General features: G+C 37.0%; 3 protein-coding genes and 1 non-coding gene across 4 annotated transcripts; 1 reads left to right on the forward strand and 3 right to left on the reverse strand.

Moving 5' to 3' along the window:
• The first annotated feature begins 326 nt into the window (after positions 1–326).
• LOC113736684 (uncharacterized) lies at positions 327–1,682 on the forward strand. Its single transcript, XM_027263753.2, has 2 exons — positions 327–913; positions 1,349–1,682. Exons 1-2 carry the CDS (start codon positions 450–452, stop codon positions 1,497–1,499), a joined length of 615 nt encoding a protein of 204 aa, XP_027119554.1. The 5' UTR covers positions 327–449; the 3' UTR covers positions 1,500–1,682.
• Positions 1,683–2,084: 402 nt separating this feature from the next.
• LOC113736683 (uncharacterized) lies at positions 2,085–5,267 on the reverse strand. The gene is made up of 7 exons (XR_011842429.1): positions 4,857–5,267; positions 3,871–3,940; positions 3,740–3,795; positions 3,533–3,608; positions 3,418–3,454; positions 2,576–2,690; positions 2,085–2,499 (listed from the first exon to the last, which is right to left on the reverse strand). It is a non-coding gene; the product is annotated as an uncharacterized protein (transcript).
• Positions 5,268–6,066: 799 nt separating this feature from the next.
• On the reverse strand, positions 6,067–8,177 carry LOC113736495 (uncharacterized). Its single transcript, XM_027263513.2, has 3 exons — positions 7,163–8,177; positions 6,945–7,061; positions 6,067–6,587 (listed from the first exon to the last, which is right to left on the reverse strand). Exons 1-3 carry the CDS (start codon positions 7,859–7,861, stop codon positions 6,414–6,416), a joined length of 990 nt encoding a protein of 329 aa, XP_027119314.1. The 5' UTR covers positions 7,862–8,177; the 3' UTR covers positions 6,067–6,413.
• Positions 8,178–8,640: 463 nt separating this feature from the next.
• LOC113736839 (uncharacterized) lies at positions 8,641–11,463 on the reverse strand. Its single transcript, XM_027264014.2, has 4 exons — positions 11,219–11,463; positions 10,298–10,368; positions 9,926–10,061; positions 8,641–8,908 (listed from the first exon to the last, which is right to left on the reverse strand). Exons 1-4 carry the CDS (start codon positions 11,391–11,393, stop codon positions 8,832–8,834), a joined length of 459 nt encoding a protein of 152 aa, XP_027119815.1. The 5' UTR covers positions 11,394–11,463; the 3' UTR covers positions 8,641–8,831.
• Between the last annotated feature and the right edge of the window lie 699 nt (positions 11,464–12,162).

Consider the following 12,162-nt stretch of genomic DNA (forward strand, 5'->3'; position numbering starts at 1 on the left):
ATTATATGTTATGTGCTATATGTTGGACAAGATATTGGTCAATGTCTGAGCAAAGCAACATCAAGAATTGAGGAAGAGAGACTAAAATAGTCATGGTGCAAAAGCGATGATGAGTTGGGAGGTTACAACTACACAGGCAATTCAATGGTCCTCCTAAAGCTGAACCCCAAATTTAGCAAAGAGCCAACGTTGCATGAACTTTGTGAATCACAAATTGCAAATTGGACGTCAATTATCTGTAAAATGAGGACAGCATGTGTTACTTTTCTGGCACGCAGGAAAGCCTAGAAAATGACAGCCTCAGATATTTCACCATCTCCTGCGCTTTGCAATTCTAGTGATACTCTATTTCTATATTCCTTGTATTTCCTCTGATTGCAGAAAGAAGGCAGCGGAGTTTCAGCGGGCGCCATTAATGGTGGTGGTGACCGGTTGCTAGGCTGTAGACCATGGCATGCGGGAGCACACCAGCACGTAAAGTGATGGTGGTCGCGGATCCCTGTCGCGAATCAGCTGCTGCACTTCAATATGCCCTCTCCCATGTAGTGCTTGAAAATGATACGTTAATTCTCCTCCATGTTGAGAATCCTAATAGTGCCTGGAGAATCCCATTTGGTACAATCTTCAGAAAAGCACAGTCGCTCCCTGCTTCTGCCGGTGCCGCCTCCATGTCCTCGTCCTCATCCTCATCCTCAGAAGGTTTTGGTGGTGGTGGTGGAGGAGGAACCATAGATTTTCTCGAAGCAATGAAGCAAGCTTGTGGTATTGCACAGCCTAGGCTAAAAGTTCGTGTACAGAGGGCGGAAATGGATGGAAAGGACAAGGCTTCTGTACTTCTTGCACAAAGCAAAAGTCATGGGGTTGATGTCATTGTTATAGGGCAAAGGACGACTCTCTCCAATGCAATATTAGGGTGAGTTTTCTATTTTCCCCATATACATCATCCATGCATGTTTATAATACGCATAGGGTATACTAAAAGAGATTTTGCACTAGGATTTACATTTGTTCCCCTGAGATGTTGATGTTAAACTTGCAACAATTTCTCAGTTGATGATCAAATTGATCAAAGCAAAATTATCTGAATCTCTCGCTGAGAGTTTCATTCTTCATTTCACCAGTTCTCACCTTAGCTAATACCTTATGCAGAATAAAAGCAGAAAGCAATTTTAAAAATCGGTGAAACCAGGAGAAAAGTTTATATTTACTTGTTCCTGCGTATAATCATTATGATATTTATTCAACTTCGATGAATTCTTCCAGAAAAGAAGTTCCATCCTCAATCAGATTAACTATGCCATCCTCTTTTAAGTGTTGTGCTCATGTTCCTGTCTGCATTTGTGAGCAGGCCTAAGCGAAGTAGATCATTAAGGGGTCTTGATACGGCGGAGTATTTGATCGAGAACAGCAAATGCACTTGCGTTGGAGTGCAGAGAAAGGCCAATGGAGGATATCTTCTCAACTCAAAAACCCACAAAAACTTCTGGCTACTGGCTTGAGGATATGATATATTACTTATTGTAGTTTGTAAATGATTCAGAGCCTCTTCCTCTCCACCTATTTTCCAGTTGATGTTGTACAATCGATTATTGCTTTTGAGTATTTTGGTTGAAATAGAGGTAGATGAACATATACAATAAGTGCTAAAGTGCAAAGGCTGATAGCAAATGCTACTCAAAACAGAGGCAAGCTCAACAGGGTTGTATTACATAGCTCACGTAGTAGTAGGCTAGTGACATGCATGCTTATCCAGGTGCTAAAGAAGTGTACTTGGGAAAAAGTCCATGTGTGTAGTCGAATAGTCTACAAATTTTACAACTTAGAATAGCTCAATCTAGCTAAAAGTGTAACTAGGGAAAAGTAAGTTACTTGTGTACTGAACTTCTCTAAGTTCTACCCCCAAAAAAAAAAAAACTTCTCTAAGCATATTTTCAAGATGTCCTCCAAATCCAATGTAGAGCTAAAGATGACACTGAAGAAATAAAGGAATAGAAAGAGAAGGACGCATGATAAGCTTTTGTATTACCTAAAGATACAGAACAAGAATCATACAGCAAACCTGTGGGAAAAGGCTTCTGCAATCCTGAAGTTCAAGGGGGGAAAAATTGCCTCCTGATGTCAAAGCATAGCAATTCAATATGAGGCCAAGCCTCAACCATACAAGAAAGAAGACCTATAGAAGATGTAAAAAAGTTTGGCCAGAAATTTGATTGAGAAAGCAGGGCAAAATATAGGACCTATACAAAGCTATGAAAAGCTTAAAGCTCGTCACGCATATGCCGTTCCAATGGCACATCCAACAAGGGAACTGCATCCTCGTTCATCTGGGGAATATTTACACCATTTCCACCACCTCTAGGTAAAACCCCTGCTTCGTTTACCACACCACCTTTTACAGCATCCATAAGCGTCCTCTGCAACTTAAGCAGCCCAATACGCTTTGAAACAACATAAAGAACAGCAAGGGAAAAAAGAAGAAATCCAACAACCATAATTATCCTGCCCATGGAAAGCCAAGCATTAGACTAGCAGATGCAGGTCAGAAGCAAAAGTGCAGAAACATTTTCTCCCCTACCTGTCAATGACATCCTGACGTTGCATTGTCGAAAGAAGGTTTCGAGTTCGCATTAGGAGTGAGCGGTGACCTCTGTACTCGCTCTCAGCCTTCCCTTATACTCCAGTTGATTCTTCTGCAGTATTCAAAAATTATATTTTGTTATTCAGCTTCAACAAGTACAAATTCATGAAAGAATAGACAGCTCCATATTTCCCAATATTATGATAAATAAAAGACTAGCTAATCTTGCAATAAAATGCCATGCAGCAGGATGAACAGAGAAAATTTCTTCCAATGCTCTTAGTAGAAAATCTTTGGATACATATCTCAGCCAAAAATGTAACGATCTAAATTCTTAAAAATAAATCTCCAGCGCAAGTATTTGAGGTGCATTATTAATCGTCTAGTTTTGAGATTAGAATACATCTCATCACCTCAACTTTATTAAACAACGAATATAGTATTTATATTGTGACCTTAATTAAGTAGTTATATCAGATATATGGAATAACCAAACAAAAGCATTCAGAAACATCAGTATTAGAATTTGAAATGAGAATCACGCAGCAGACTAGCTGAAGAATTAAATGTCAATCATCTTCCCCAGCGAAACAAAGTTAATTTCTCCAGGCCCCAAATTAATGGAACTGCAAATGCCTACTTTTAGTCAACATGACAACATTCATTCTACATATCCAATCCAAGAATGACCCACAAAGAATGCTTGAGAAACTTGTGCATAAGAATAAAATAACAGCTAACTAGTATTATTTGCTTAGGAAAAAGGTAAAAAATAAGTATTTTGAGATAGAAGATACTAGTTCAAGAGCAAATATCTATATTAGGGAAAAAGAACTCACCAAAAGTCACAAGTGTGCTTGCACTTCGATCAACTTCCTGTAACATTTACTAATGAATGAGAAACTATCATATACACATCAGGAAAAGGAATAACAGAGACATATAGGTACTAACCTGGACCATCAGCTGACGGGTGCGTCGAAGGCTCTCAGTGATACTTTCAGCTGCAGATGTCATTCCTGCTTTTGTCCTAATAAGTAGTATGATAATATAGAACGTGTAAAGTCACATTCTTGATCAATAAGGATTCCTCTATCATTCCTAAAACCACAAGAGACAATCAAGTAAGGTTTTAGCAAAGCAGAAGCATATTAAACTTACTGTAGATTCCGCCTCCGAATGGTAGACTCTTCTCCACCTCCCAAAAGAAGCTCCCTCTGCAGTCAACCAACAATATGCAGTTTAAACACCTAACAAGCAGTGGAACCAACATAATGTAGAAAGCTCATTACCTCTTGTTGAGCAGTTTTTCTGATATTCTCCTTAGCTCTCAGATTAGCTTTTCTCAAACTTGATCTCAAGCTGCATTTCCAACAAAATAAATGTGTAACATATCACCATGTAGATATTCCTCACAGATATGTAATGTAGTCATGTGTTAACATAAACACATCTCTTTGAATCAATCATTCATAACAACAAAAGTCACAAGAAGACTTCTGCCAACAATTTCTGGAGTTGACATAATCTTAGTCTGTGGGCATGTAGCCATTCTCTCACTCACTCACACATACGCGCGCGCGCGCACACACATTCTCTCTCTCTCTCACAACATCATATATGAGTACAGGCTATATATATGCTCAAAACAAAATTTTTCTTTGTGTGCCATACCCAGCAGCCAAAAGAAACGACAAGTAGAAAGACTTAAACTTTGTAAAGATTTATGACATGAAACAAAACTATAAACCCCAGAGTGAATCTACAATGAAAACTTCTAGTTCTTGACATGACATTGATTTAAGTTCCTGAAAATAAATGGTCAAGAATTCATCATGTGACCTTTTATAACACTTCCAGATCAACCAATTTTAACACAAATCTCTGATTTCAATAAATTTATCAGCAAACCTAAAAAGATTTCCGCATTTCAATCATCTAAACATCTTAAGCAGTTAAACTATCCCAAGAAATGCCTATGAATGTCCACAAACTGGTTGCATATATCATCAAAATTTTCACATGTATCTACGAGCCTTCCAATCCCATGTCATAATTTAAAATACAGTAATACACATTAAAAAAAAACAGCACAATGCTTGTCTTATCAGAATATAAAGTTTCCATTTTTCAATTCAGTAAGTCACCTACATTTTACACTTAAAGAAGCTCCAGAAAAAAAATTTAAAAAAAAAACACAGTTAAATATTAATATTAAACAGAAAAGGGTGCCCCTAAAATTTGTTAACATGAAAAAAAAATGAATAAAGCGGGGTACCTTTCGATTCGCTTCTGCCAAGAATTAGCCAAATCTTGAGCCTGTTGAACTTGATCATCAGAGGGAAGTTGAGGGGCTAAGAGATCAAGCTTAAAATGGAGCGACTGCAGAAGATTCAAACCATCTTGAGCAAGCCCATTTAATCTTGGTAATGAATTTTTACTCTGATGGTGCTCTTCTTCTTCTACTGATGAGGATGATAATTTTTGGCTGGATTTTCCATAATCTTCAATTGATTTAATATTTTTTGAAAGCTGTTCTTCTGTTTCTCGAAATTCTTTCTTCACCTTCTCCACTTCCTCTACCACTGGGTCCATGTCGTTTTTCATGCTCTTGGCGGGTCGTTTTGAGGTCGAAGATTGGAGGTTACGGTGGGATTTTTGTAAAAGAAACTGGAAGGAGGAAGGAATAGAAAAGGGAGCCGGTTTTTGAAGTAAGGACGGTTTGCACCGGTTGGACCGGCTGAGATATGACAGTGGGATGGTTCGACCAATTTTTATGCAGTAACGCCTTAATTACCTTCATTAAGGTGGAAAAAAGTCCTTATTTTTAAGTTGAAACACACTAATTTGAAACATGAGTGTATTTGAGTTGAAGATTATTCTGAAAATTCTACGAAATATTTTTTTGACGTGATATATATGAAATAAAACAATAATTTAAAAAAAAAGATAATGTAAAAAGGCGTTTGAAAAATCTCAATGATTTTTTTATTATAATTTTTTTTTTTTGCAAATAATGTGCAGTCCCAAAGTTTTCCATTTGCAACTTATAAAAATTAAGCTGGTTGTAGATAGATTTGATGATATCTTATTATGATTTGATTTATATCTTAAATGATAAAAGTTATGGAAAAATGTAATCCATTTGTGTCTGTTGAACCAAAATGTAGTCATTTTCGGTTCTCTATCAGTCTATTTAGACTTTAACATTCCAATAGTGGTCAATAACCAAAAGACAGCCTTTTTGTATTCTGTTTTTGTATTCATGATCCTCCACTGCTAAGAATTTCTATTTTTTAAATAACTATAAATTCGAAAAATGCTCCTTTTATCACAAGGCAAATGAGAAACATCCTTGAATTAAAAGCTAGCTCTGTTGGATCCTTAACTGGAAATAAAAGGCATAAATAGAACATTTATGGTCATTGTGAATAAGTGTAAAAATGATTGCCTGATCCAACAGGTCAATCAAAGATGGCATATGAAACTGTGGAAAAAAGGAACAACTTGATGTATTATTAATCAGTAGGCTAAAGACAGTTGAATCAATACATTGATATTCCATCATGAGAACAAGACTCCTCAAGTCTGAAATGGAAAAGAACACTACTGCAATTTGGATTCTAATATGGACTACTATCTAATAAACTTTGAAGAGCTTACAAATTGAAACTGCACAAGATAAGAGTATCTTTATGAATTTCTCTTAAACCCCAACTTGAAAAAGAAACTATTGCTACGCAACTGTGCAGAAAAGATTGGAACTTTAATCACTCAGAAAACGTTATTCTTGATAGCTAGACTATCTGAAGTAAGAAAGCAACAAATCTCGAGCTCAGAAAGCTGTCAATTTGTAGTAGCAACTCTTTCCAGTAAGAAGAATCTGATAGCCTTTGCCGCAGGGACACTTGAAATGGAGAATCAGACACTCCCCATTTCTCTCCACCCAAACAGCTTCTTCGCAAGGTCCTCCTTCACTTCCGGCAACTTGGCACACTTCAGAATTATCCTGTGCAAACTTCAGAGTTCAGAAATGGCACACAATTGATCAACTGGAAATTAAATTTAGAGTTACAACTAAACAAAGATTATCAGAGGAAGAACCGCAACAAAGAAGCAGACACCTAAAAACTGCACCATCAGAACAAATGAAAATTCAAGAAAGATAAGGGGAAAAAAGAAAATGGGAAAATGTCATAAGATTGATTTAGAACTAAATTAAAACTACCAACAAGGGACTACAACAAGAAACTCAAAAAATAAAAAAAAAATTCAGATTCCAACACGGATTCAAGAAAAACTAGCAAAAAGTATGATGAAAACATAGGATTTGATAGAAGGTATAGTGAATGATTGATTGTCGGACCTTTGAAAGATCGTCATTATCTTCAGAATCAGAGCAGCTATCCTCTTCACCTTCCTTTATGACTTCATTCCACCATTGTCTCATTTCTCTCAGCCTATCCTTCATTCTTTTCAGCCTCTGTATATTCAACAAAAGAAGAATAATTGGTGGGGTAAAATACGCCCAGAAGATTGGCGGAAGTCTTGGGTAGAATCAAAGGTAAAGAACCCAGAAAATACCTTGGTATTAGGAGTCTCTTCTTTCAAATTCAGGCCAGCCTCTCCAGCACTTGGTGACCACGTGACTTTTCTTGCTGCTGGAGGCCGAGGCGGTGTGGTGGTTGTCACCACCTGATAAGAAGCTGAAGTGGGATCAGAGATTGTACGGTAAAGAGGACCAGATGGCGAAGTAGCCACAGGATTGACCATAGAACTCTCCGGCAACTGGTTATTCAACAAACTGCCCAAAGAAATTTGAGCTTGATCAGAGAGATTGCTGGCTCCGGGAGAGTTGATTAGATCGGAAATAGTCCGGCGAAGAGCAGGGGACGATAAGGATGATGATGATGCATTAGAGAAAGTGGCCGGAAGTGGGAGTTTACTGAAGCCAAGAATGCAGCGGTCGCCAGAAAACGTGGTGGTGGAGGAAGATGGAGGTAGAAGTGTGGCCCTCTTGGAAGAGGGTTCTTGGAGGGAAGACCAAGATGAAGGGGACTGTCTCTTGGTTGAGCCGCATTTGTTGCAGGGGTCCATGGAGGAGGAGGAGGAGAAGAGTGGGGCAGCAGCGGTGGTGACGGTGGATTGGTTGTTGCCGGGGTTGCCTGTCGTGGCGGAGTTGAGGTGGAGCTTGGCTAGGAGATTGAGAGCGGTGGCGTCAATTGCAGTGTTTTCTTGGTGATGGGAGAATTCTTGGGAGAAACCAGAATCTTGATTAGCCATTTCTGTTCAGCTCTGTTTCTCTTTAATAACTGTCAATAACTGTTTTTTCAAAAGACTTGGCGGGGTATTATACTGTGAGGCTGATTGGGATATATAAAAGGAGTTGTATAGGGATTTTTTCTTGTTCTTTTTTTATTATTATTATAAATTTGTGGGAATTTGTTGCTGCTAGTTGCTAAACAGAAGAAGAAAAAGGCCATATGGGAAAAGGAGAGATTATTAAAGGTTGCGAAATGGCTAACTTCCATTAGGCCAGTCTACTCTTCTTTGCTTATCCAGGTCATATTACCGACTGGTGTCTACCATGGATCATCGTCATGGAACAGAATCCAAGGGGTCCTATTCTCTCCATAGATCTCTCTCACTATCATAACCCTATGCCATTCGGACGGCAACGGCCGATTCTTCACCATATGCTCGAGATAGTTGGTGATCAACTCTTCGTCAGTTGGACAGAACCGAACTCCAAACGCAAAACAGCTCATCTTGTTAAGATCTCTCAAATGCTTTCTTGATGCGAATTTGTTTCCTAAGATTGTTTTGTCAGTTGTTCTGCCTTCTAATAGAAGGTTTTGTTGGTCTTTTCTCGGGTTCATTCGAGGCTTCTCAAGAACAAAGTGAGGAAATTTGTTGCATGCAATTAGTAGAGGTCAGAGAGGACTTTCCAAATATCGGTTATCCTCGAGAATGTTACTTTCGTTTTCTCGACTTTGTCAATCGTATGTCTGCAAATTAGTTTTCTAACTGCTGTCTGTAACAGAAACCTTCATGTGCGTACCTTCATAGAATTCGGTCTGTGCAACAAGCACACAGACAATCGTCCTCTTTTTAAGTAATATATATATGATTAAACTCAATCCAGGGGGTTGATCTTATACACGCACAAGCCATAGTATCACATAGAAAACGATAGCAGATGATGTATTGGCTCATAATGTTGATCTTTAAACTTTTACAAAATTCAAAGCTGTCAGACAACAGTTCCATTCTTCCCGAGTTCTCGCTGTCTGGCACGTTCCATCTTCCTCTTACGCCATTCCTCTAGAGCTGTAGAAACCAAGAACAAAGGAAAAAAAAAATCCTTTCAGTTCAATACCAATGTCAGCCTCAGTAGATGATTAACATATTCTGAATTACTGACTCTATTATGACCAATCAACCTGTTCATAAATCCCTCTCAAGAACCTGCATATAACATAATGTTGTGCAGAAGCACATCTGACATTGACTACAGCTCAGCATCTCTCTAAGAAGTTCTCCATTGGTTTAAGCGGTATTTGAAATGTAAAGCAACACTATCAAAGATTGCATATACATACTTCAACTTCAAGGATGAGGAAGGAAAAAAAAAAGGCTTGAAATTCAAGTTCTACATGGTGACCATGATGGAGAATATTGTGAATATCAATGCCTTATGGTTAAAGGAAAAAAAATTTTGTCTACTGCCTGAATTTTGATTTAAACATGCAGCAACTTTAAGTGACATGTCTAGTAAGAATTACACTTTACAAGGAACACATAATTAAGCTGCCAGATGAACTAAGACCGATGTGCAATAAAACTATCAGTCGTCGATATGAGAACCAGCTCCCAGAACATATTTCTTAAATATTAGTCAATAAACGTTCTTGACAACTTATAATTAAATACAATGTAGTGAGCCAACCACAAAAAAACTTCATGCACTAATAAAACTATAATCTAGGATTATTAAGTTTCACACAAATAAAAAGTACTTGTCATGCCAAATTTAGTAAAAAGTCCTTCATGAGAACCTTTTTATTGGTGCAATTTCAACGTCTGTGAATTAAACAAAGAATGTTTCCAAATATTTCTCATCTGTAACCAATACATTTAGCTGAAAATGAATAAGAAGCTGTACCCGGCTCCATGACTATTTTATACTGAAATAAACAATTAATGTTGTATGAGTAATGATTGGTAAATTTGACCCATAATTGGGTAGATTTAGGCTGTGATTCCTAACGGCTTATACCTTCTAATAAGCACTAATTTAGGTTAAGAGACACAGCTAAAAATATGGGGCAAAATTTTAGAAATTACCTTTGAGGCTGCCAGCATCTGAATATGAGCGAAGATTATTCAGCCTAGATACTAAGTCCGAAGCAGCACCCTGCTTGGTATCTTTCTGTTTTACAGCCTCTGGTTCTACATGTGCTTCTTTTTCAATTTCTTTCACCTAAAACAAATAGATATTAACTTTTTAGATATCACATCCGCATACCAGAATACTCAATTTCACCATATGAAGATAAACTATCATGTAACCATCACAAATAATACGAACCCATATCAAGAGATGGAAGAGTTCAAGCGACCATTTTATTTCTCACATCTTCTGGATACCAGTGCTTAAATAAATTGTTACAACTGGCAATACAATATGGTAATAGAAGTCAAAGAATTTGTACTCACTCTTTTAATCAAATCCACAGGTATCATGGCACGGCGTATCTCCTCGGATTCCTTAATGTGCCTAAGTAAAACTGCATTTACAGGATAGACAAACATATTACTGTATAAGCAAGATTGCAGTCCATAAAATGTGTTAAGTACCAAGAAAATAACGAAAATTTTCAAAGAGCATCAACATAACTAACTATTTCCAGACAAAGTACTACTACTAAACAAAATATGAGGATAAGATGTATTCAGGTATCCTAAAGGATAAAACAGCTTCCATCTTGGTTCAGACATGATCATTGGATGCTACATTACAATTATCTACAAGTTATATAACCCACATAGCTACATCCGGCAAAGGGTTGTTTCCACCAACATTTCTTACCTATTCTATCAATATCCTCTCCATGAATTTTATTCTTCCCAATTCCTACAGGTGATGGGCTAGAAACTGTTTTACCAGCTTTCGCAAGATTCCCTCACCAACTAAAAAGCTGCTCCAAAAAGCAGAACTACTCAAATCTTATTCCCTTGAAAAAAATGTTTTCTCACAATTGAAGAGCTACGATTAATCATCAAAACACAAGACACCATACTCGCTAGTCATTGGCAGGAAATTAATCAAAACAGTAGCGGACACAAAAACAAGCTGTAAATCTGTATCTTTTTTGAGCCCGTTTCCCATTACCAAACACTCAAAAGAAGTTGATACTCTCAGCCCAGTCCATCAATCCATCACAATCCCAGTAAATCATCACTCAACAATCTTGAAAACCGCAGATTAGCATCATAAATCTGAATTACGTATACTGAAATCTTAATTCAGGATTTAGCAATATTAAATCAGACTTATCCCAGAAGCCCACAAGTTGAATTTAGGAAGAAACAGTAGAATCCACCAATAAAAATGAAAAAAATTGGAGAGAGAGGAACCTGAATTGGATTGGTGAGAAGAAGAGAATTTGCCAAAAGAAGAAGCAGAGAGGAATCCCTGAAGCAAGAAAAGGGCAGTGAGCACGTTGAATAAGCAGACAACAATGGTAGCATGCTTGAAGCTTAGCCATCTTAATTTCCACCACTGCTGGACTTGATGTGCTTTTTCCATCATCAACCCCTTCAATTGACTCCCACAGGACCCTGTTTCTTTTGCCCCTTCAGCGTTTGTTTCTGTTTCCTTACTCCTTACAACCTTTTAACAAAAGGAATACCTTGGAAGTTTTGGAAAATTGCACAAGAACCCTGCTGAAAATTCATAGCCCATTTCGATCGTATTTTTGGGAAATTTTTGAAAAAAAAAATTACTATGGTATTTTTGAGGATGCCATGTATATAAGATAAGTATATAGGATAAAATGGTTATTAAATATTGCATCAAAAGAATATTCATAAATATTGTAAAAAAATTTCCATAAAAATTCATAATCCAAACAACACGAATCTTCCTCCGATTTCATTTAAAGTGTTATGTCTTGGATATTTTTTAATAATGGAGAAGGTTGGATTCGATTGGGTGGTAAAGTGGCAAAAAAAATTACTGTTTTTTTTCTATATTTACCTTTATTTTATGTTAGACTCAAATTTGAATTTTGGATTTTAGAAGGCAAATTTGGAAGCAAAAGTACTAACTTTACAATCTTTTTAAAAGATCAGAATCTAACATTACAATCGCTTCACTATTCTTAAAATATTAGAATCCTCAAATATGAAAAATAAATAAATTTTTTTGAGATGCTGGGAGTAATCAAATGTAATTATACAAATGAGATTCAATTCTAACTTTACTCACCGATTTATAAACTATTACCATAAATTAGTAGCCCTCGGCCACCTTTTTTTTTTTTTTTTTCCTTTGTCCCTTTTTGAATTTGTGGATTTTT

The sequence above is a fragment of the Coffea arabica genome, chromosome 3e, assembly GCF_036785885.1.
Source record: "Coffea arabica cultivar ET-39 chromosome 3e, Coffea Arabica ET-39 HiFi, whole genome shotgun sequence".
NCBI classification, from domain to species: domain Eukaryota; kingdom Viridiplantae; phylum Streptophyta; class Magnoliopsida; order Gentianales; family Rubiaceae; genus Coffea; species Coffea arabica.